The sequence below is a fragment of the Athalia rosae genome, chromosome 1 (assembly GCF_917208135.1).
Source record: "Athalia rosae chromosome 1, iyAthRosa1.1, whole genome shotgun sequence".
NCBI lineage: Eukaryota > Metazoa > Arthropoda > Insecta > Hymenoptera > Athaliidae > Athalia > Athalia rosae.
This window is the reverse complement of record NC_064026.1, coordinates 10,177,365-10,198,604: the sequence shown is the minus strand read 5'-3', so window position 1 is coordinate 10,198,604 and position 21,240 is coordinate 10,177,365. Positions and strand designations below refer to the sequence as shown.

The window sequence follows — 21,240 nt, the reverse complement described above, 5'->3', positions numbered from 1 at the left end:
TTAACGGCGAACTATATAATTGCAATATGAGTCAGAAACAGCACAGACTGAAGAGCAATGAGTTCATAAATAAGTAAATAAGTAGACTCGATAAATAATTCATCCGCTCGATATGATCAGTTTTATGTGCGCGCTTGAAAAAAATTTTAAAGCATACGGACGAGTATCGGAGTTGTCTGTAAATTATATACCTAAGTATGATAGGTGCGGTTCGATGCAATTGAAAAAATGTATTTCGCAAAAAAATCAGACGTATTCGGATTGGACGGTTCGAAGCCGTCGTCCTTTGATCTCCCTAATTTTCGATAACCGATCGGACAAAGGAGGAAAAAGGCTGAAAATAAAAGCAAAAAATAAAATCCGGAAGAGCGTTCGGACAACTTCCGGAGTCTTATATCGGCACCCTTTCAAGCAATTTTTACCCCGAGGGCAAGGAGCACCTTGACCGTCACGTGGATTACCTGATGGCGGAGGGGGCCCGTGGCCTCCCGTCGGATAGATATAAGTCCCAGTGGGGCCCCCACCATCGACAGAACACCACACCAAGCTACACAGTGTACTTTACCCCATACGGTGCGAACGGTTCCTAACGTTACCTGCTATCCTATATAAGTAATTGTTCTTCGAGGTACTTACCACAGTGAATTAAAGGGAAATAATCTCCGGAAGGGAAAGCTAAACCTAAAAGCAATCAACATGAAATTCGTAAGTACCGGGAGGGCTTAAAAATTACGAGAAAAAGTGATTCTGTGACGGTCGGATGAAAGTGCTTTGAATCCATGATTTGAATGAAAATTAATAATTCGCAAATGGGAGGAAAGTAATTCAGTTACGGTACCAGGGGCGCTCCAGTTGTTCGCGGAGTCAAAGGATCAGAAAGTGTTGCGTGAAATTTCGGAGGACTTTTAATTTCGTTACGATTTCACGTCACGATGAAAACTAATTTATAGAGTTGTTTTAAAGAAATTTCGAGTTCGCGATGTTACATACTCGTAGAGTAAGTTGTTTGACTGGTATAAAACAACCGGACGCATTGTTATTCGCAACCGAGTGTACGGAATTAGCAAACGGATGCGGATCGACGATGACGAGGAGCTTGAGTAACCGATTAAATTCTCACACGAAGATTCGAAATTCTTACCGCGATCGATAAGCGCGATTCTGCCTCGCTATCAATTAAAATTCACGCTTCCAATCACCATATCTCACAATCGGTAGTCCGGGTATAATCAGCGGCGAAATTAATCGAAGGAAAATTTTTCTTTTTCAAATCGTTGCACGTAGTGAAATGAAAAGAGGTCGGACGTATTAACAACGATCATTTCACCGTTCGCCGTACCTATGTAGTACATCTTGTAATACTTCACGCGCTTATCATCGTCTCGCTATGCGCGCGATGCGATGAGATGGAATAAAATGTATAATTTATTTGGAATAGGTAAACTACCTTGACCGCGAGTCTCGTCTTAAGGCCGCGCGTTATTATACTTCTGAGTAACGAGCAGATGTTCCACGCTTGACATAAAATGAAAGAAAAAAAAAAAGAAGAAGATATTAATAATCGTCGTCGTATTTTCGAAATCCTCGATGCCCGACCGCGTGAAATAATGACGAATACGCGCCCGCGTACGAACCTATAGATGAAAAGTATGGTGTTTATAAATAAATAAAATGATTTCAGTTCGGTTGTAGCAGACTGATTCATTCATCAGATTGTAATATCGTATAGCCCTCGGCGGAGCGGGTCGACTAGCGCGACGTCGAGCGTCGGCCTTGCCGGAGGCACGCGGAACAAGCTCCGCGTTTGTTAAAGAGGATATGAGACCTCAGGAGCTTAAGGTAGCGATGGTATAATGGCGGCGGCACTGGTTATTATCATAGAAAACAAACGACTTTACCATTAAACCCGTGCTTTTCAGTTCCTCCCTCAAAAGCTCTTATTATTTCCTCACCACCCCGTTTTTTTTTTCACGCCTCATCGTCGCTGGGTTATTGGGACTGAAGGACGAACGGAAAAAACTAAAAATCACTTCGAATTCCGATACTTTTTCACACGGCGGACGTGCAACCATATCATTTGACTAAAATTTCCGACCGCATCCCATTTGCCGGTTGCCAAAATGAAAAATCCTCGATCTGTGGCACGCGTGCGGCGCGCGGTGGTGGCAAATTTCCGTTTCCTTCGTAGTTTCGCGGCTGTAGTATATCGAATGTATATATATAAGTGAAACTTCCACGAGTTGATACGTTGAAAATTACAACACCGTATCTTATGAAATGTACCGTACACGTAATAACACATGAAATATTATATTGTTTGCGGGACGATTATAATGATATTATTGGAATCAGAATTATACACGTACAATCCAGTGCGTTTTTGCATTAAATTTTGGCCTCGTTAGCACGTTACACGGTAACTATCTTTACTTATAAAGCACATTTATACAACAACGTTGTACACGGGGAATGTAATATCGCGGGGAAATCAATTTTAGAAATTACCCGCCGCAACTGAACCGAGTGACAAACGGGCCGACAGACAATGGGGAAAATATGCTGCACTGTATTCATTTATAAAATATAAAAGTAATTTCTTTCAACAACGCCATCGAAGCCGGAGATTATTGAAATTATCCTTGAACTTTTATTCGGTTAATAGCCGGTGTGCAGTTCGTATTATATCCGAGTATGAAATGTGTAGAAGTAGCCACGCTGATGCCGATCATGGCGTAGAGATAAGACTGCAGTTGCAGTATCATGAAACGTACACACAACTATCCGTATCATTACACGTTGTGCAAACGAAACACCGATCGGAGAAATCTGTCAATCAAGTGTAAGGCAATATAACCGTTATATATACATTCTAATTCCGACAAACTTCAAATAAAGCACTTCACCCACGTATAGGATTTCTGTACTGCACAACTAATATCTTCTCATTTTTTCAATGGTCACGGTGGCTCTGGGGTTTTGTGTCGGTGTACAAAATTAAGGCAATGCAACACGATCTTCGTCGTCCAACCGAAATTCCCATCACCGGTGTCACAAAAATGATAGATTTTCTAACATTTTACCACGTGTAAACGCGAACGATCCTTTCACCGCCATTTTTTTTTTTTTTATTCATTTTATTCGTTGAAATTGAAAAATTTCTCGCCGATTGTTAGTTATGTCGAATAAAAAAACTTTTAATCATGACTCACGGAGGCTCTGTCGGTACTTGTTCGACGAGTGTTGCATCGCCTCGATGAATTCTGGTTCCGGTATCTATAACGAAAAAAAAAATAAATAATTCTGGTTTCATACGGTGTTGGTAATTTTCCATCCCTTCCTTTCACTGATCGAACTTCTGTTCTCGCATGTGGGCGGTTGGATTTTGAAATGGTTTTTCTTTTTATTTATTTATTTATTTTTTTCGTTTGATTTCGATCTCCGAGATGGGTATCTCGCGGTGATTTCTCGGGTTATAGTTTGTCCAGCCGTTTAAGTGGTATGGCAATTGAATGGGCACCTAAGTATTGACCAATTTTAGCAATTGAAGCGTGTAGTGCGGCGAGCACCTTCCTTCTGGCAATGCTGTTCGACCGTAACGATGGCTTTACCTGTACCGTACCCCATGCCTTGTAAATTTCCTATACCTAGACAACCGGTATATTGTACGCCGTACTCTTAACAACTTTTAACTAGGATATATTTGAAATGGTGTTGCAAATTTGCGAAGCGAAGCACGCGGGGGGTCCTTCGCTCTATGGGCGAAAAGCAAAACGACGTCGAGATCCATTACACGCCAATGAGAACGTTATTGAATAATTAAATTACGTTACCTGCAGTTTTTACATTATATGCTATAACTATTATTTCATTTTGCGAACGAGAAAAGTTGTCCGATATCGTGGTGATGGATCATTAACATTCTAATACCTACGCCTAATAAAGTATCATTATTTTCTTCAACCTTTTTTTTTTTTTTTTTTGCCAAATAATCTCAACAAATTCTATTATCTCTAGAGAATAATTTCACAACGTTTTCGTTATATCGCATGATGGGAATCACAATGCTTCGCATTCCCAAGTGAAAGAAATTAAAAAAATGTTTGCTTTTGGCTTGTGGGTTAATTCAATACCTCCAAATATCCACCTATTATAACGTGTATGATCTGTGCTTGGGCGTGCACATCGCGCTTCTGTAGTTCTATAACGAAACGTGGCGACACGACAAACTTTTTCCCAGGGCATGCCAGACTTTGATGTAACCGAGACTTCTAATATTCGTCCTTGTGTTTTCAAAGGCGAAATCTGAATTTTTGATTATTTCATCTCGTAGTCCAAGTTGTACAGAAACATAAATTTTTCTTCCTCGCGCCGGTCGTTGCTGAAAGAAGTTTCAAATTTAACGGGATTGAATTTTTTTTTTTTTTTGTTTTGGTTCTCACGTAAAGTGCAATACGCATTCGCCAAGTTCTGCGTGCGTCTATGAATACGGCCACGTCGATCAGCGTCGCGCGGTTTTTTTTAAGCTAATATTAATCATATATTCGAAAAGTTCGACGATCGTATAAAATGTGAACAAGTATGGCTTTACGAATCGGACTACTTTCACATCGCCGATGGATTTTTAAGGTGTTTCGGTTGGATCGCGCGAAAACAATGAACCTCGCGCCTCTAGAAGTATAAGACTCATTGTCAGGTAATACCTGGAGACGGCGGAAAGGCAAAGCGCAAAGGCGAATAGCGTTACGCAAACTCCTCAAAGGCAACGGTAAACGAAACGAAACGAAACGAAACGCAACGGAATGAAATGTAATGTTTGGAAATTCGTACGTGGAACGTGTCCGCCTATCGGACCACCGAAAAAAAGTGAAACAAAAAACGGAAGAAAGAGGAAGAAAAACTACAATTGCGATATCACGCCCTCGCACTCGTACCTAGCTGGTGGGATAATTAATTTTCGGGTTGAAAGGAACGCGGTACACACGTAACATGCGCGCGCTCTTGAATCTGATCAGACGAATCGTTTGAATCTCAATAAACCTCGAACGCTGCTTTCTACGCAATAATAATTACATGAGCACTGATATTAATTAAGATTCTAGTTCGAAGGTCGTCTCGCGCTTTTGGCGGGGAAAAAAAAAATTTGGTCCTTCGAACAATGCGGCGTGCGGCTCCTCCTCGGCACGTGTAGTATAACAGTTAGGCGCCGAGTGAAATACTTTGAACCTCAGCGTCTGCTGCCTTACTCCGTCTCGATGGTAGGGTAATAATAATTGTTTCCTTGAAACTTGCATCCATAAACTCGCGTTCAAGACTCAAGGTAGAGGTATGTACCGTAATATCTACAAAGGCTGTAACATGCCACGCTGTACGTAATTCTCACGCGATCAAGGGTGGGCTATACGCCATCTCTGAACGCATCCGCGCGACCGCCTACCCTATTGTATAATTATACGAAAACTAAATGAAAGTCACGCGAATTCGAATCACCGATGAAACATAATTAAATCGTAACAGGTCCGTCGGAGGGAACGACGTAAGTCGATATTGTATCGAAAAAATGAATAGACAAATAAAGCGATACGATGCCAACCGCATGTGCGGGCTTACGCTAACTTTTACTATCGTGAATATGCGGCTAGAAAGCATGTCAAAGATCCCACCTGCATGAAGTTTATGCAGCCATAGAGGAAGGAAATATATTGGATGGGTGTACCGCGGTATCGTAACGGAGGAAAGGGAAAACTTACTTCGCGAAGGTACTCGATTTCGAACGTATACCAAAATCGGAATTAATTCAAAGGTGAAATCGATCGATTCACCCCCAAATTTCGTCGTCTAGTTTTACACTTTGCTGGTACACGGTGAAATAAAACCTCCACATACATCTATACTTATACCGTATTCGACACTACTTACTATGGGCAAAAGTATACAGTGTGCAACGTATAGATAACTGATATGTATATATACATGCTCTGTTTCGCACAGATAAGTCGTAGTTACGCGGAAGTCAGCCATAGGGTTATAACCGATATCCGAGCACTATGATGTATCGAATGGAATTGTAAATATAGTCGTACACTTTGCATACAGAGAACGCATTCAGCTGCAAATGTATAGTATGTCCATGCGATTACCGGCACGCAGTGCAGTCCGGGCGTCCTCGTTCGAATATGTTCGTATACATATGTATATCTATTTCGCTCATTGTTCGAGAAATTTCTTTCAGATAAAAACACTATTCTATGCCCATCGTGAAAAAATGTGGACATTTTTGATGGATTGACGGGTTGAATAAATTTCTACCGTCGCTAACAGCAATCGTATCGCGTCTAGACCGATCGTTAATTAGTTAAGGCGTTAGATAAATTTAACGAATTTCGTATTCGCACACTCCATTATCTTCGCGCTGACTTTTATTACGAGTGGAGGGTGCTTAATAATTTCGAGTCTTTGTTTCCTTTGGAGAATACACCTGATGTACGTATAACATACGGTAAATGTGCCCATAAAATTCACCTCCGCGCATCGCACCTTGTGTTACACGGACAAACGGGTATAAAGTCAACGTTGGCAGACATTCAAAGACTGACGGAATATTATACGTTGCTGAGTCGCGTGTTTTATCAGATCGCGAGTCTCAAAGTACGTACATACCTATATAGAATGAGATGGAGAGGATGTATGAGAAAAATATAGAGAAGGGATCATTATTTTTTTTAGTTTTTTGACAGAGGTGGAGAAAAACGAGGTGAAAAAGTTTTACGTATCGGTACGCGCGCCAAAAGAGATAAAAAGTAAAGAAAACGTCTGGATGTCGAGAACACCGAAAGGTTGATAACTTTTTGTTGAATTACCCCTCGTTTTACAGGTTCGCTATAATTGAACATTAACACGCGTCGGAATTAGAGAATTACAAACTAAATGGGCAAAAAGTTTTCGATCGTATACGATTTTCGGACAGTTCAGGCGTTATGAACTTGCGTAGACTTTTTTATTGTTCCAAATAGTACCCGCGTCGCAGGCTGTTGATTTTAATCGAAATTAGACAGCGCTAGTGTTTCACGTGAAACGCGAACGGGCGTTTTTTCGCTTCTCTTGTCTCGATCATTTTTTCGTCGGTTCGTCAAGTACGTCCGTAGACACATCGGTGGGAATTTCGTAATAACAAAATATTAACCGGGCAATTATTTTCGATATATCTCGATCATCGCCGTAGTTATGGATCGTCGTCGTCGTCGTCGTCGTCGTCTATCGGGTGTAATTTACCGTTGAGCTGGAAATACCTTGCGTGCAGATAGTTGAAGCGAAGTTAAAGCAACCGACGTTGCCTATCCTATCGCGGTGCCGGAGCTCAAAGATCTCGCGAATCAAATGGCTAATAGCTGCAGGTTGATCAGTCACGGTAAAGGGACATCTGTGCCAACTATACAGATATACATCCAAGACCCATTATTATGCCGGTACACACGTACGAATATGAGTTATTCAAAAACGTACGCCGTTTGCTCAGAAGTTCTCCTTGCCCACGCGTCGACGAATCAAAAGCCAACTATTTATGTAATAATTACGTTATACCTGCACTCGCGTACCTGCGATACATACCCGATGCGAAAGCACGAGGCGCGAAACGTCCTCCGTTGGAATTAGCCCTTGAAACGAACGCGTGGAATTTATCTTTTCGCTCTCCTCGCTGCAGCTACGAAAATCGCGAATTTTAGGCAACGGAATAATACGGCGTTTGTGTATCGGTACGTATCTCGTCGGAAAACATGTCGGTCAATTTATCTGCGGGCTCGCCGAAAACGGGCGACTTTTTTCTTCGATTATTATAATAACCGTCTAATTATACCGCGGATGCAGAACACGTGAATAGTTGTATATAAGTATAGAAATACGGTGAAATGAAACAAGCTCGAGAAATGTGAAAGTTTCCACCGATAATAATATAATGTGGCAACACGTGGATTCTAGGAGCACGTGGGCCTATAAACGTTAAAATTAAACTGTCCTCAGTTTTGTGGCCGGTAGCAAGAGTCGCGACGTAATCATTTTTATACGGAGATGAAACTGTAAGACTCGCGGAACTCCGTTATTTCTCTCATTTTTTATGAAATTTTTATTTTATTTTATTTTTTTTTTTTTCGAGCTACCGTTCGCAACGCGCGAATCGTCGATCGTTAATTAATCAACGAACGACATGTAAAGCGAGTTAAAAATCCCATTGTAATCGTGTAAAAATTGTTCGCTCTACGCGTGTGTACGTACAAGAGCACGAAATATTTCAGTTATAAATTTTCATCGGGTTGCATTAGATAACCAACAATTGACTAGCGAATCTACAATAATATGGTAGATAGGTACCTAGGAATTACGTGTATGCTATTATTAATATAGTAATTGGATTATGAACTGTTGAGAGGTTCCTATTACGGTCGTTACGTATCATTATTATAATTCCACTTTAACTTTCGCCGAAGAATTTTTTACTCCTCGCGTCCAATATTTCCTCAAAACCGAACCGATCCGATCTCGAGGACCTTGACGCGTGCAACTTCTCGATAAATAACGCGAACATTAAAAGACGTGATCGAAGTTTTTTTTTGGTCTTACATCGGTACACGTTCTTGCGAATGAAAATTATTCCGCGCGATGATATACGTACTTTTATAAGGCCACCGAATTCACGACGAATTCGAAACAAGTTTCGTTTGTGTAACGGGCATTTTATTTATCCACTCGTTTTCTCGAGTCGAAAAATATCATTTCCATCTTTCACCCTCGGAAGATCGACGAACATATTCTCATCGAGATCCCCCGGTCTATCGGTAACTGAAAGGAACTTGACTCACGTTTGAATTTAACATTTCAATCGCCATACGCGTGCTCGAATGCGTTACATGGAAGCGTGACGGTGAACTTGATATACAAGGTCTCTCTGCGACCGACATCGATAGAATTACAAATGTAATTTATATTTCCGTGGTTCCACACAACGAGTATACAGACGATACGCTTTCGATGAAAAACGAAAGCCCCTGCGGTCTAAGCGCGGGTCCAATTTGAAGCGGTCAATTAGAAAGAAAAAAGTGGAAGATACATTTTTGTTCAACGATACCATATATTTCTGCTTCAGATCGCACTCGCCGTTTTCTTCCTCGCCGTCGTCGCCGGCGCATTCGCCCAGGATTACAGCGATCTCTTCGCCGGATTCGGACCATACCTGAGCGGAAGGGCGAGTCTGAGGGACCCGAGATCGAACAGGGGTAAAGAAAACAATATCCCCATCAATTTTTAACTGCCTCGATTTTCCACGCGTACCTCCGGTTGAAAGATACACGTTCAACGGCGTGTGTGTTGTTCTTACAAATGGTAACCCTGATCCGAATACCAGAGGTACGCGGCACACGGCGATCGTAGTGCGTAATCGATCTGTTTGCTAATAGAATGCCGATTCTCCGTCGGCGTTCGACGATATTCGCCTATAGTTTTCACATTGTAACATCGCACAATAGTGGGTATCAAACGTACGTACCTACGTACCCAACTTACATATGTATATACGTGTGTTTATATAATGGAAACCGGTCGACGGTATACCGCGATAGAAGTACGTCCCGCGTGACGTAAAGTACGCACGGAGACGATCACGATAATTTTCATTTGTAATTGTTTCAAGATCTACGAGATTGGAGAATTGAAAGAATATAAGACGGATCGTTGGAAATCATGTCCGTAGGACATGCGATAAATTCATCGGTTATTAATAAACATATAGTCGCGATACGGGCAAACGGTTTTCAATTTTTCAATTCCAACACCGCAACTGCGGTCGGTGGTATTGCGGTTCGGGGGAAAAGAAAAATACTACTACGTCTGGTTAACTTGTCCGCTGCATTCGTGGATATCGGTCCACGTACTAGTTGCCAACGGCTTTTCAATTCACCACAATGTCGTACTATTCAAATTTCGTCCCACCGATTTTAATTGATATGTACAATGTTATTAACGATTGCGTAATTACGATCATAAACGTTTAACTCGTACCGTGTACATACCTAACGTGAGTACAAACGTGCATATATGTACACTCAATAATATTATCTATTCCAACAATCTAACACGGACTACAGAACGGTGCAGCCTTTCAAATCATAGCGAATTTATAATACATAATTATTAACCACCTCGTACGTAGCGCATGATGGAAAACTGGACGTTTGTTCTTATAACAACAAATGTCCAGTGTGTATATCCAACCTATCGCATTGCGTACGTCGTCGGTATCCGGTAGGAGTGAATTAAAAAAAAAAAAAAAAAGGAAAAGCAAAAATCAATCACATAAAAAATAGCTGCAATCGTCGTGCAATGAATTGGTACATTGTGAGTACACTTAGGTGGGAGTGATTACTCAACGTGAAAGCACGTCACGTTGACTATTCTGGTAATATTTCAGTTGTTCATAATTACGAATGATTGACTCGATTCGCAACGGTTACATATTTTTTTTCATCAATTTATTCACAAATATATTAATTATTTACAACGCTGCTTTCGATTTGATGATAATTTTTGTCTTCAAATTTTTTTTTTTTTGCATCGTTCACTGATTTGCGACGAGTCGTCTTCGCTAAAGAGAAAAGAAAGCAAGAAAACCGTACAACATTAAAGAAATTCTGACAACGCGTGCGGGGAAAGTTGAGCGAGATGAAGAAAAAGTGAAAAATTGATAAAGTCAACTTATCGTTCAACAACGAATATATTATTGACATTTCCTTCAACAATGGGTGGTTGTACGAATTCGAATTGATCATTTGAACTGTAATCGGCCACATAAAATGTTGTCACTATTTTAAAACACGTTATCTAATAACGAATCGCGGTCGTTGTCATGTCATTGCTCGATAGAAAAATAATCATGTAAACTACAGCAAGCTGTCAATTGGATAGAAAACAATTGTCGAAGCGGAGCTTTATCGGTGTCTAATGTAATTTCGATTCACGATCGAATTTATTTCCAGTGCCATCTGTTACGTAGCGAAGAAAAAAAGAAGAAAGATTAACGAAATGAAAAAAGATATGATTGGGATTCTAAGGCGCCCGTGCCATAGAACGAACACAGCGTGAAGCTCGTTGCAAAGTCTGATTTGCATCTAAGCTATTGAGTAATCAAATTTTTGCCATAGGTGATGGATCGGGTTTGATTGTTATTGGTAATCGATTCTTTCGCGGCGCGTCGGATGTCAGAACCGAAAATAGAATATATTAATAAAAATAAAAATTCAAAGGTGGAAGCGAGAGATGAAAAAGAAACTGTTACGACATATTTTTACATGTTAACGGCCACGTCTGGCTGATTTATCGAATATTCCTAATTGCCGCTGAATGGCGATGATAAAAGAGGAGCGAAAAAAAACGTGAGAAAAAAAAAAAAAACAAAAAGAAAACTAACGCGACTAGCGAATAATTAAGATGACAAGGATTTAAGCCCGGGCTTTTAACGTAATTGATATTAAATTTCACGTCACTCGGTACAGCTAGATATTTAATAATTGTAAGCGTAGTTACGAACTTTTTTACCTTTTACCTCATCCACTTTCAATGGTCATTACGATTCAAGATTCAATTGATTTCACAGACAAATATTATAATCGTGAACTTCCTTCTAACGTATCCGTCCTTGTAGTCTGTGCAATAGACCAGGGCAGTTAGAAAAAAGTAATTTTGATCCATTAAAATCGAAAACTACATAACTTATTACCTTTATAAAAGAGTGACTAAAAGGATATTTTATTTCTCTCCGAAGGTCCCGTCGTCTTTCCTGCCGGTCCGGAGCCAAATACTGGCGAAACAAGCGGAGTGATCGTAGGAGCAAGTGGCTACGGATTTGTTGCACCAGGTAATCGAAAATACTGAGATGAGCGATGCCTGCGTCTGTATTGAGAAATAATAATTATTATAATAATAATTGGGATTGGAAAAAACATCATCGTGAAAGGCGATATATATGTATATATGTATATGTATATAAATGAACATTGTATACACGTATGAACGGTTTCAAGGAATGTCGTACACATTTTAATGTACATTTCACAATCACTTAACACCTGAGAAAAGAACACAAAAGAAAACATAATTATAAATAAATTCAATTAACAAACAGCACCCCGCACAAATCACATCAGGGGTTGTTACACACCCATTAAACCATTTCACACACTCTCAAACACTTAATTAATTTATGAATAAACGCTATTTATGTTTCACTTGTTAAATAACCTGTTCAGGTGTTGTTGTTATTATTGTATTATCGTTCTTTTTTTTTTTTTTCTTCACTTCGGTTGGTTCTATTTTTACAATAAGAAATGGGATGCATCGGAAATGCAATCGCGGAATGGGCTATAATAACAGTGTTCGAGGTTTCCTCATGGTGTAATTGCATGGTGCTCCAGTTTACAATACCACCTACTTCCCCTCCTATGGTTTTTTCTGCAAGGAATACATGTGAAAGTCATAACGGCCCAGGTGAAAGATTTGAGTGTAACGTAGGGTTGGATGGTTTTTGGGTAATTCTGCGTGGAACGAATGCGTTTTGAATATCGAGCGATTGAAAGATATGAGAAAAAGAAACAGTTCACTCATATCCAAACGAAGACTGCACGAAGACGTGAAGTTTCACGTAATTACCTGCTACTTATAAATGCGTGAAAATTATACATATTATACGCATGTTAAACGTGATAAGATGTACATATATAATACATATCAACGGTATGGTGCATAGAATACATGAAGGAAAAAACTGGTTTCTAAAGCACCGCGTATCATATACGGTTAAGTATTAACAAATTGTAGGATATCACGTTTATATGTAATAACACGTATGTTTTGGTCTGGTGCACATCTTCACCGGTGGTTTTGGCACGTATTACAGTTGTTAATCGCCTTTATATTACGTGTGGAAATGAACAAGGAAGAATCGTTGCATTCACCCCGCAACTCATATTAGGCAGTCGGGATCGAATCATCGTGGTTTCAAATTCATCTTCGACTCGATCGCGTCAATCGACGAGGATCGAGTTAATGATATACCGGTAGACCGATCAAGATCAAATCGATCGGATCGCTAAAAAGTGAAATCAATTCGTTTCACGATAAGTCGGACGGTGCGATGACCCGTCCGTTTGTACATGAGGTAACAACCTTGCCCGCGTTCGTTCGCTACAGATACACATCGATACGTGTGTAACTATTTTTAATGTACATACGCCAAGTAATACATCACGGTCGAAGCGAATATACTAACACACTTCGGCGTACGGAGTATCTTGGCCCCGGAGCTTTGTTACTCGCGTACACACGTACACGCGTAATCGAATACACCGAGTAGAAGTTAGTTCAACGATCTGTGAACCGCCGTGGGTCAAGTTCGCGGAATCGTAAAAATTTTTTTTTTTTCACTTCTTATTTGTCATAGTCATCGGTACGTTACACGTACCGATATTAGCTGAACAGATAGATACTCGCGTTTAGAAGGAGAGACAGAGATGGAAAAAAACTTGGAATAATTGCTTCCAACACCTGATCTCCGTATGAAATTCCATCCGAAACTAATTGAAAATAATTACGAAGCTACGACCGGAATGTTAAAATGCCGACGGAATGCGTGTATTCGCATCGTTTAACTGAATATATCTGTACAGTATTTACATCGTTCGCTGGAATTCAGTTTTCGATTAATCTTAAAACTGGTAGAAATTTTGCAATGTATCTGTCGAAGAGAAAAAAAAAAAGGTCAGAGCGCGGCAATAATCGTTTGATGAGACATCGGTCGTTAAGTTCATTCATAAAACGGTCGATCTATCGGTATATCGCTGCTAATAACTTACCTATTCACACGTACACGTACCCACACACTGTGGCATACGTACGCGTGAAAACGTGCAACAAGAAAGAAATTCTTTGTCAAGTATTTTTCCGTATATACCTAGGCAGGCGATTCCGATTTTCTAAGAGAGACACAGCGTCCGCGGCGTGCAGGTGTGTAGTAAAATATTACCTAGTTACCCATAATCCGAGGACGTGTGATACCTCCTATTCCAGTAGCTGTGTAGAATGCGTGCAACGTTAGAGCTCTTTATGATTATATATATTCACGCTTGGCGTATTTATCCTAAGAGAAACATGTCCAGATCCCACGCCTTGACCTACTGATTGTCACGTTGGGATATTAAAATTCAGCATTTTGACAGCCACCCGCGGTCACTCGAAAGATGATCGCGAAGTTGGAAGCAAAATACCGGGAGAATAAAATATTTCGTCAATTGTGTCTTACATTGGTTATCGGGCGTTCGATAAATCGTCGAGCGAACGATATAAGGTGTACGGTGCGAACGGTCGGTTGTGCACTTTCTAACTTCTCACAGTTTGCCTTTCAATTTTCAAATGTATTAAATTAAAGCCAGACATAACGTCCATGGGGTTACATAACTACAAAGTTGCCGATGTAATTAATTACAACGGAACACATTGTACGTCGAAAAATGATTTATTTTCGACATCCGATCAGGGGTTGAACGTAAAAATATGGAAAATCTTCGAACCGCGTGCGGCGTGCGATGCCCCTCGCGATGTCAATTTTAGGACGTGCAATTCGGTTCGGAAAGGATCAACTTTTAGCGCGCGTTCGAGTTTTCATCGGGAGACGGTAGACGACCGTTAAGGAGAGGAGGGTAACCCGTTACTCTCGACGACGAGCGATAAAAGTGTTTGGGACCTTGAAAATTTCATGAATATCACAAGTTTCGGAGCTATCATCTCACCGACCTTGTATAATAAAATTGTGCAATCGATGGTCTCTATATTACCTAAATTTGTTAACCTTGAACGCGGGAAATGTCGAATGTAAATATTACAAGACCGTATAAGCGACTCGGCGCACGGGTGTAATCTGGCCTTATAACAATTCTGCCAAACGGTTGATCAATGATTTAGTATCGGTCGTTTATTATGTTATTCTGCAAAAACGGATACATCTTCGGAGCTCATCGGTTACTCTCAATTCGGGCGCCGATGTCACGGCTGAAATATTCGCCGATGTATGATACCTCGATCCGAACTGTCCTCGTCTCATTTCCCCGCAACTTACGTACGGAGATCGAATCGAACGGGTGATGCAACGAGCACAACGGATATATTCGGTTCGTACGTACGGACCACCTACCCGTTCGATCGAAACGCTCCACGGCACTCTGATCTTTCCAGTTTAGCTGTCAATTAAGGATCTATAGTAAGGGAGATCCGTGAACGCGATGCCAGTTTCCACCAAGGCGTGTGTGTACCCGTAATAACCGCAATCGTTATGCAAATTGCAAAGACATACCTAATACGGGTGAATATACGTATGCATCGACTTGTCGCTCGAAGCTTCGAATTTATGACGTAGCAACAACGAGGATACTTTTCGAGTTGTATGTTTTTGTATTCTTTTTGCGCCGTTCGAATGAATTGATTCGAGTGAATATCGAAAAAATTTATGACGACGAGGAAGGCGAACGCTCGATGAGGTGGTTGGAGGGAGGATTAAAGGTAGCGATAAATATTATGTAAAATCCACGATATAATCCTCATTTCTAAATCCCCATCGAAGGGCAGGCGGTCTTCCTCCTCATCGTGTGGGAGGAAACAAAGTAATATGCAAAACCCGTAATATGACCTCCGCATGTGCGGTTCCAAAGCACCTCTTTGTCCGTTGATGATGGAGATATTAGCGAGAACATTTCCATAATCCACGTCGACCTAATTCGAGCTCGAAATGAAGTCGGGCTCTGTCCTGTTCTGTCCATCCCAATTTCTCATTTCTAACTCCCCCCCCCCCCCCCCCCCCCCCCTGCCAGTTTTTACCCCCCCCGGTTCTCCTGAAATCCCCTCGGTAGCCCGACGTTGACCCAACCATAGGGACCGACCCTTATTTTTAGCTTAAAACGCTTCAAAATTGCCCCATATTTAATTATGACGTGTTAATTGCTACCCCTCAGGCTTCACTCCGGGGTGAAAATGCGCCCTCTTTCGTAACTTTAGAAAGCGAATTTTGGAAGATCGGAATTTTTTACCGCAGATAAATTAGCCTGATTCGTTTCATGGAAGTTTGTTCAACTTTTTTTCGTTGAAAGGAGTTGTTCGAGGCTAATTTGAATCGAAGTTTCGAACGTTTTCAAAAAGATTTGAACTCGCATGCGGACAACTATTGAATATTCCGCAGGGGTGACAGAACGAACGGCTGGTTTTTCATTTGATTCGTAACCATTCTTCTCGTAACGCAAATGTGGTTGTCACCCAGATTTTCATTTCATCCGGTAAAAATTTCTCTATCTACACCTAATTCTAATGATTGTAATACGGAAAGATTCTTTGTCGTTGATCATCGGGCGTGAACGAGATTCCGTTTCAACATCTCTCCGTCGAACGTAGGCTCGATTATTACTCGCGCTTTGCTTTGAAGTGGTCGGTACGTATACGAATACTCTCGCGAACGTAACCGAGCGAGCGAGGACGGAGCTTTCAAAACTCCGGTATTTCAAGTGTCGTCAAAAACTGAGCGGTGGATTTCAACGATTTGGCAAAGGGAAAGAAAACAACGGAACTTAACGAGTCAAGCTCGAAACAAGCTTGTGAATAATATTTCGTCGAGTCGACGAATCGGATGACGAGACGTGGGGGCGATTGAATCGTCGTTGGTTTTGCGTTGTCACCTCGAACGGGTGTCAAGCGGTAGGGAGGGCCGACGGAGAGCGGTCTAAGTGACTTCAGATGAGTCCAAGTTTCGCTGCGTTCTCTCACCTGACCGACGACCACCGGTAACGAGAACCAGGCCACTTCAAAGAACCTAATTACGACCCTTATCACCTATGTTTCACTCCCTTGGCATTTGGCCTAGCGTAGCACCCCTTGATTAGCGACTAGCTTGACCACCTTTTCCCCCTAGTTAGCCCGAGATGATCACACCGCTCCGCCGCTGTAGTTGGCCCGTACGGAAATGCCGTATAGTGACTTTAGGACGAAGGGCGCTATCCCGACGGGGGGGGGGGGGGGGGTGGGAGTTTCGTGAGACGAGCGAAACGGCGGTAGCTGCAGCGAAAGCTACAGGGGGACGCTTGAAGGTACGACGACGGGACGACCTCGGTGATTCTATTAGAGGGTAGTTCAGGAGCGATCGCGGAGGGATCGACTCAACCTTCGTTATGATTAAATTGGCCAAGTGGCCGTTCGGCCGCGAAACGACACTTGGCGGGGGAAGGAAACGAGAGGAGCGATTTTTTACCCCAACATTTTGTGTACGATTAATCTTTCGGGGATAAGCGGACGACTCTCGGCTCGACCCAGCGGATCGAAATCTTGATTCGAACGTGTCGACTCACACCCCTTTGAGATCGCAGCCGTAAGGGCAAGTGGTGTTCCAGTTTTTTCTTGTTTCTGGCACGCCCCGTTACTCCCACGCATCCGTCAATCCGTCGGTACCTCCCTGCCCACCTACCTACCTACCTACCTACCTACCGGGACTAAATCAGCACTTCAACCCTTTTCATGTACAATCAATGAATATAAAATGGGGAAAACCCTGGACCGGACGTTGGCAGCCGGACCAGCTTCCATATACCCCCTGCGGGCTTCCCGCCGTCCAGGGACAAAGACGAGGGCCAGTAATTGCTCACTTTGGCCTAAATTAACTCTACGGTCAAAATGAAAACGACGACGGCACGATCGCACGCTCCGTACTCCTTGAAGCGGAATGAAAAAAAAAAAAAAAAGAAATAGAAGATAATCAAAATCGAATCAATCGATGGTTACGTTCTTCGATCGCGATCTTCGCATAATCGGACAGGAGCGATCGTGAAATCCGATTGACCGTTTCGCGTACAGCACGTGAGATTATTTCGGAAGATACAATAATCGAAATCCTGGTGGGACGCAAGGGTTAGAAATCTGGCAATAATTGACCAGCGTAGATTGGAAGTGCGCGCGCTGTTCCAAAAACCCCGTTCGACGGCATTGTCCGTACGCCGGTCGTTCGCCGTTCGACTTTGTTGGCAGGAGAGTAACTCGGAGGACCCGACAACATGTACGGGTCGGACATCAGAGACTTTACATATACACATACCACCCCTGGCAGCGATATGCAGCGGAGCGTGTGCTCCCAGAGATTGATATTGTGTTTAAAAAGCAACAAGGCCGCATCTGCAAACCCTATTCCAATTTTGTACCGGGAACACTTAATTAAAAGCATAGAATTTCGGCAAGTGGACACCGTCGTATGATGTACGGTACGCACACTCTCATCCGCTCCACTCAACTCCGACGACCTGCACTTGACGATCTGTACGAAGGAAAAAGGAATTGAAAAAAAAAAGAAAAAGGGCCGAGCGAATTTAGGGCGGCGTTTGTACGTACGTACCTCGTACAAACGTACATTTCCAACCCTTCCCCAGGCTCCCGATCCGAGGGAGAAAGAGGACTGATAATCGCGAGTCCTGACGAATTTCGCATCCTCCGAGTCGAGTCGAGTCGCAGATTAATACCCGGTACCCGTTTCCACGGACGGACGACGTTTGCCTCTTTAAGGTAAAGGACTCGAGTCGCGTATGATGCCTCGGGCGTCCAGGACGCGGGCGGGGGGGGTGGCAACGGACACCCCGTGCACCGCGATGGCGGCAAAACTCTGCCTAGACAACCAGGGCTGACTTGACACCCTCGAAATAACACACAGTTGGCGTTTGTCCACGTGACTTGATGTTGGTTTAACGCGGGCAACCCTACAACCCACAATCTGTGACACGCGACCCCTTTTGTTCTCTCGGACGCAATATCCTGTCAGATTCAGAGTTTCCTATACTAAGCTACACGACTACCTCTACAAATCGGTTATGTACGCCCTGTTTACCTTCTCGTGGTAACAGTCTAAGCAATACGTATAACGTCGCACTCGAAGCACTGCTTTCCCTTCCTTTGTATTACCACTCGAAAGTAGCTGTTCCAAACTCACTTTTCCTTTCATCCGCTGCTCTCTTGATCGTAATGCGATCTTTTCGAACCAAAGAAAACCGCGTGGTGCTTTTTCTTTTTCTTTTTCTTTTTTTCTTTTTTTTTTTTTGTTCGTTCAAAGTTACGTATTTCATCGCGGAATCTCGTCTCCGGAGGAGCTGAGTTTTTAGAGGTATCATCAATCCGCGAAGATTGCTACCGTAACCTTGTCTTTGACGATTGTGAATAATCACGCGCTTGCATATTCACGCAGCTATTTCACCTTGACATTTTCGCGCAGAATATCGTGAATTTATGGCATATCGTTGAATTCCTAAGATTTTGCATTTGTTTCATGGTATACCTACTATTACGTTACACGGCTGGGTGTACGTTTTTTTTCTGCAATTAGACGCAGAGTAATTAGTCAAGGTCTATAAGATCTGGAGGGATATCACGGCGATATGAATATAAAGCTATAACCATAAAAGAGATATTATATTAGGTACGATCGGCCGTTTTCGCTATTTAGACAGACGTTATGCTGCAACGATTTCAACTGCAGCGGTGTAGCGCGGTGCAAGATTACTTTCGTAACTACGATATTTATGAAGTTTTAAGTTCGAACGGAGCGAGTCTTAAGGTGCCGCGTCTCCTTAGGCCGTGTAATAAATAAGAAAATAATTATTATAACAAAATAATAATTACAGCGATAACACGTGATCTCTGAATATAAACTGTGTGGCTTTAATTAGCTACGTAATGAATATTCAGGAGATGCTTAGGTGTCTGTATGAATTTTACACGAAATTATAAAATGCGTACACGTATACGCGCTCGAGACTCCGCCGTGTATCTTAATGAATTACAAAGAAAATGTTGGACTATGTTCGTGATTGATTTTTTTTTTTGTTTCAGGTGCCTACGGTTTCTACAGATTTTACTAGAAAAGATCCACAACAGTTCTCATTACCGGGGAAGCTGCGTGAAGACGAAGTGACAAAATCGAAGAATTTTTTCTCATCGTCACAGAGAAAATCAATCGTCAGATTTTTTCTTATTATGTTAACGTGTAAAACATCCAAAGTAATTTTTTTATTTAACAATCGACAGACGGTAAGTCGGTGATAATGATGTTACTCAAAATCGTTTTCACTTCGATAGAATTTCGCAACGGACTCGTGCAAAAAAAACAAAAAAAAAAGAAAAAAAAGAAAAATGTCGTGAGATTACGAAATCAGTTCGTTATATGACTACGTAAATTTTCAACCGTTAATTTTCACGTGGTATTTCGCAAGAATTACAAAAATATCGCGTGTAATCCCATTTTAATATCGGTTTGCAATGAACGATCGAAGAAATTCGAAAGATGATTCTCGAGATGCAATTGAAGTTTCGCCACGGTATGCATACGACGCGGTGGAATGCTTCTTCGCATATTCGCACAATATGCATGGCAACATAGGTAGTGTTTTTCCATTCAATTAACACACGCGTGAGTAAAAGCGTTGGGCAAATTGGCGATAATTTTAACGTTGAGGAAAGTGATTATGACCGCAGTAGTACAAGCTGTAGATTCACGAGATAATTTCAGCAATTTTATTAAAGTGTAAAACATAGAGATCGATTTAAGAACACCCATTTATCGCTGACTATTGATGTTTGTCTACATAAAAAAAAAAAAATGTAAGAAAAAAAAAACCGCGTATCGTGCTAGCGAATATTTAATTAATCACTTAATTAGTGGTAACTAATTGAATGATTGATTAATCAAGAAAGCGGATAAAAAAGATTAAAGTTTTCAGTGAGACTTTATGAAACGAACACGTATGAATATATAATTGTGTAATTTATAAATACGAAGAAGAGGTGGTATTGTTTTATTATTTATTTATATACAGCTATAGATGGATCGATTAAGTATTTGTATAAATGACGTTTATGTGTTCATTCATATTACGGCTAGATAATTTACCCCTCTGTGTAGAATGTACAGCCCGGAAAGCGTACCGCAGACGGGAGAAAAATAACAGCAAGATGCATAATTATTATTATTTTATTTTTTATTAAGGTCGACACTTTACAGATTGTTATTTGATTATAAGAATTTATCCGAATCTTGTCGAGTTGATATCAATTTAATTTTTGTTGCACCGAGTGACTCGATAACCGTTATTGAATAATAAGTATAACGTGTAACCCAATCGAATTTTAAAATAC

General features: G+C 41.4%; 1 protein-coding gene across 1 annotated transcript; it reads left to right on the top strand.

Moving 5' to 3' along the window:
• Window positions 1–515: 515 nt before the first annotated feature.
• On the top strand, window positions 516–20,985 carry LOC105683649. Its single transcript, XM_012396404.3, has 4 exons — window positions 516–705; window positions 9,137–9,266; window positions 11,807–11,899; window positions 19,939–20,985. The coding sequence occupies exons 1-4, from the start codon at window positions 697–699 to the stop codon at window positions 19,965–19,967; spliced, it is 261 nt and encodes an 86-aa protein (XP_012251827.2). The 5' UTR covers window positions 516–696; the 3' UTR covers window positions 19,968–20,985.
• Window positions 20,986–21,240: the final 255 nt, after the last annotated feature.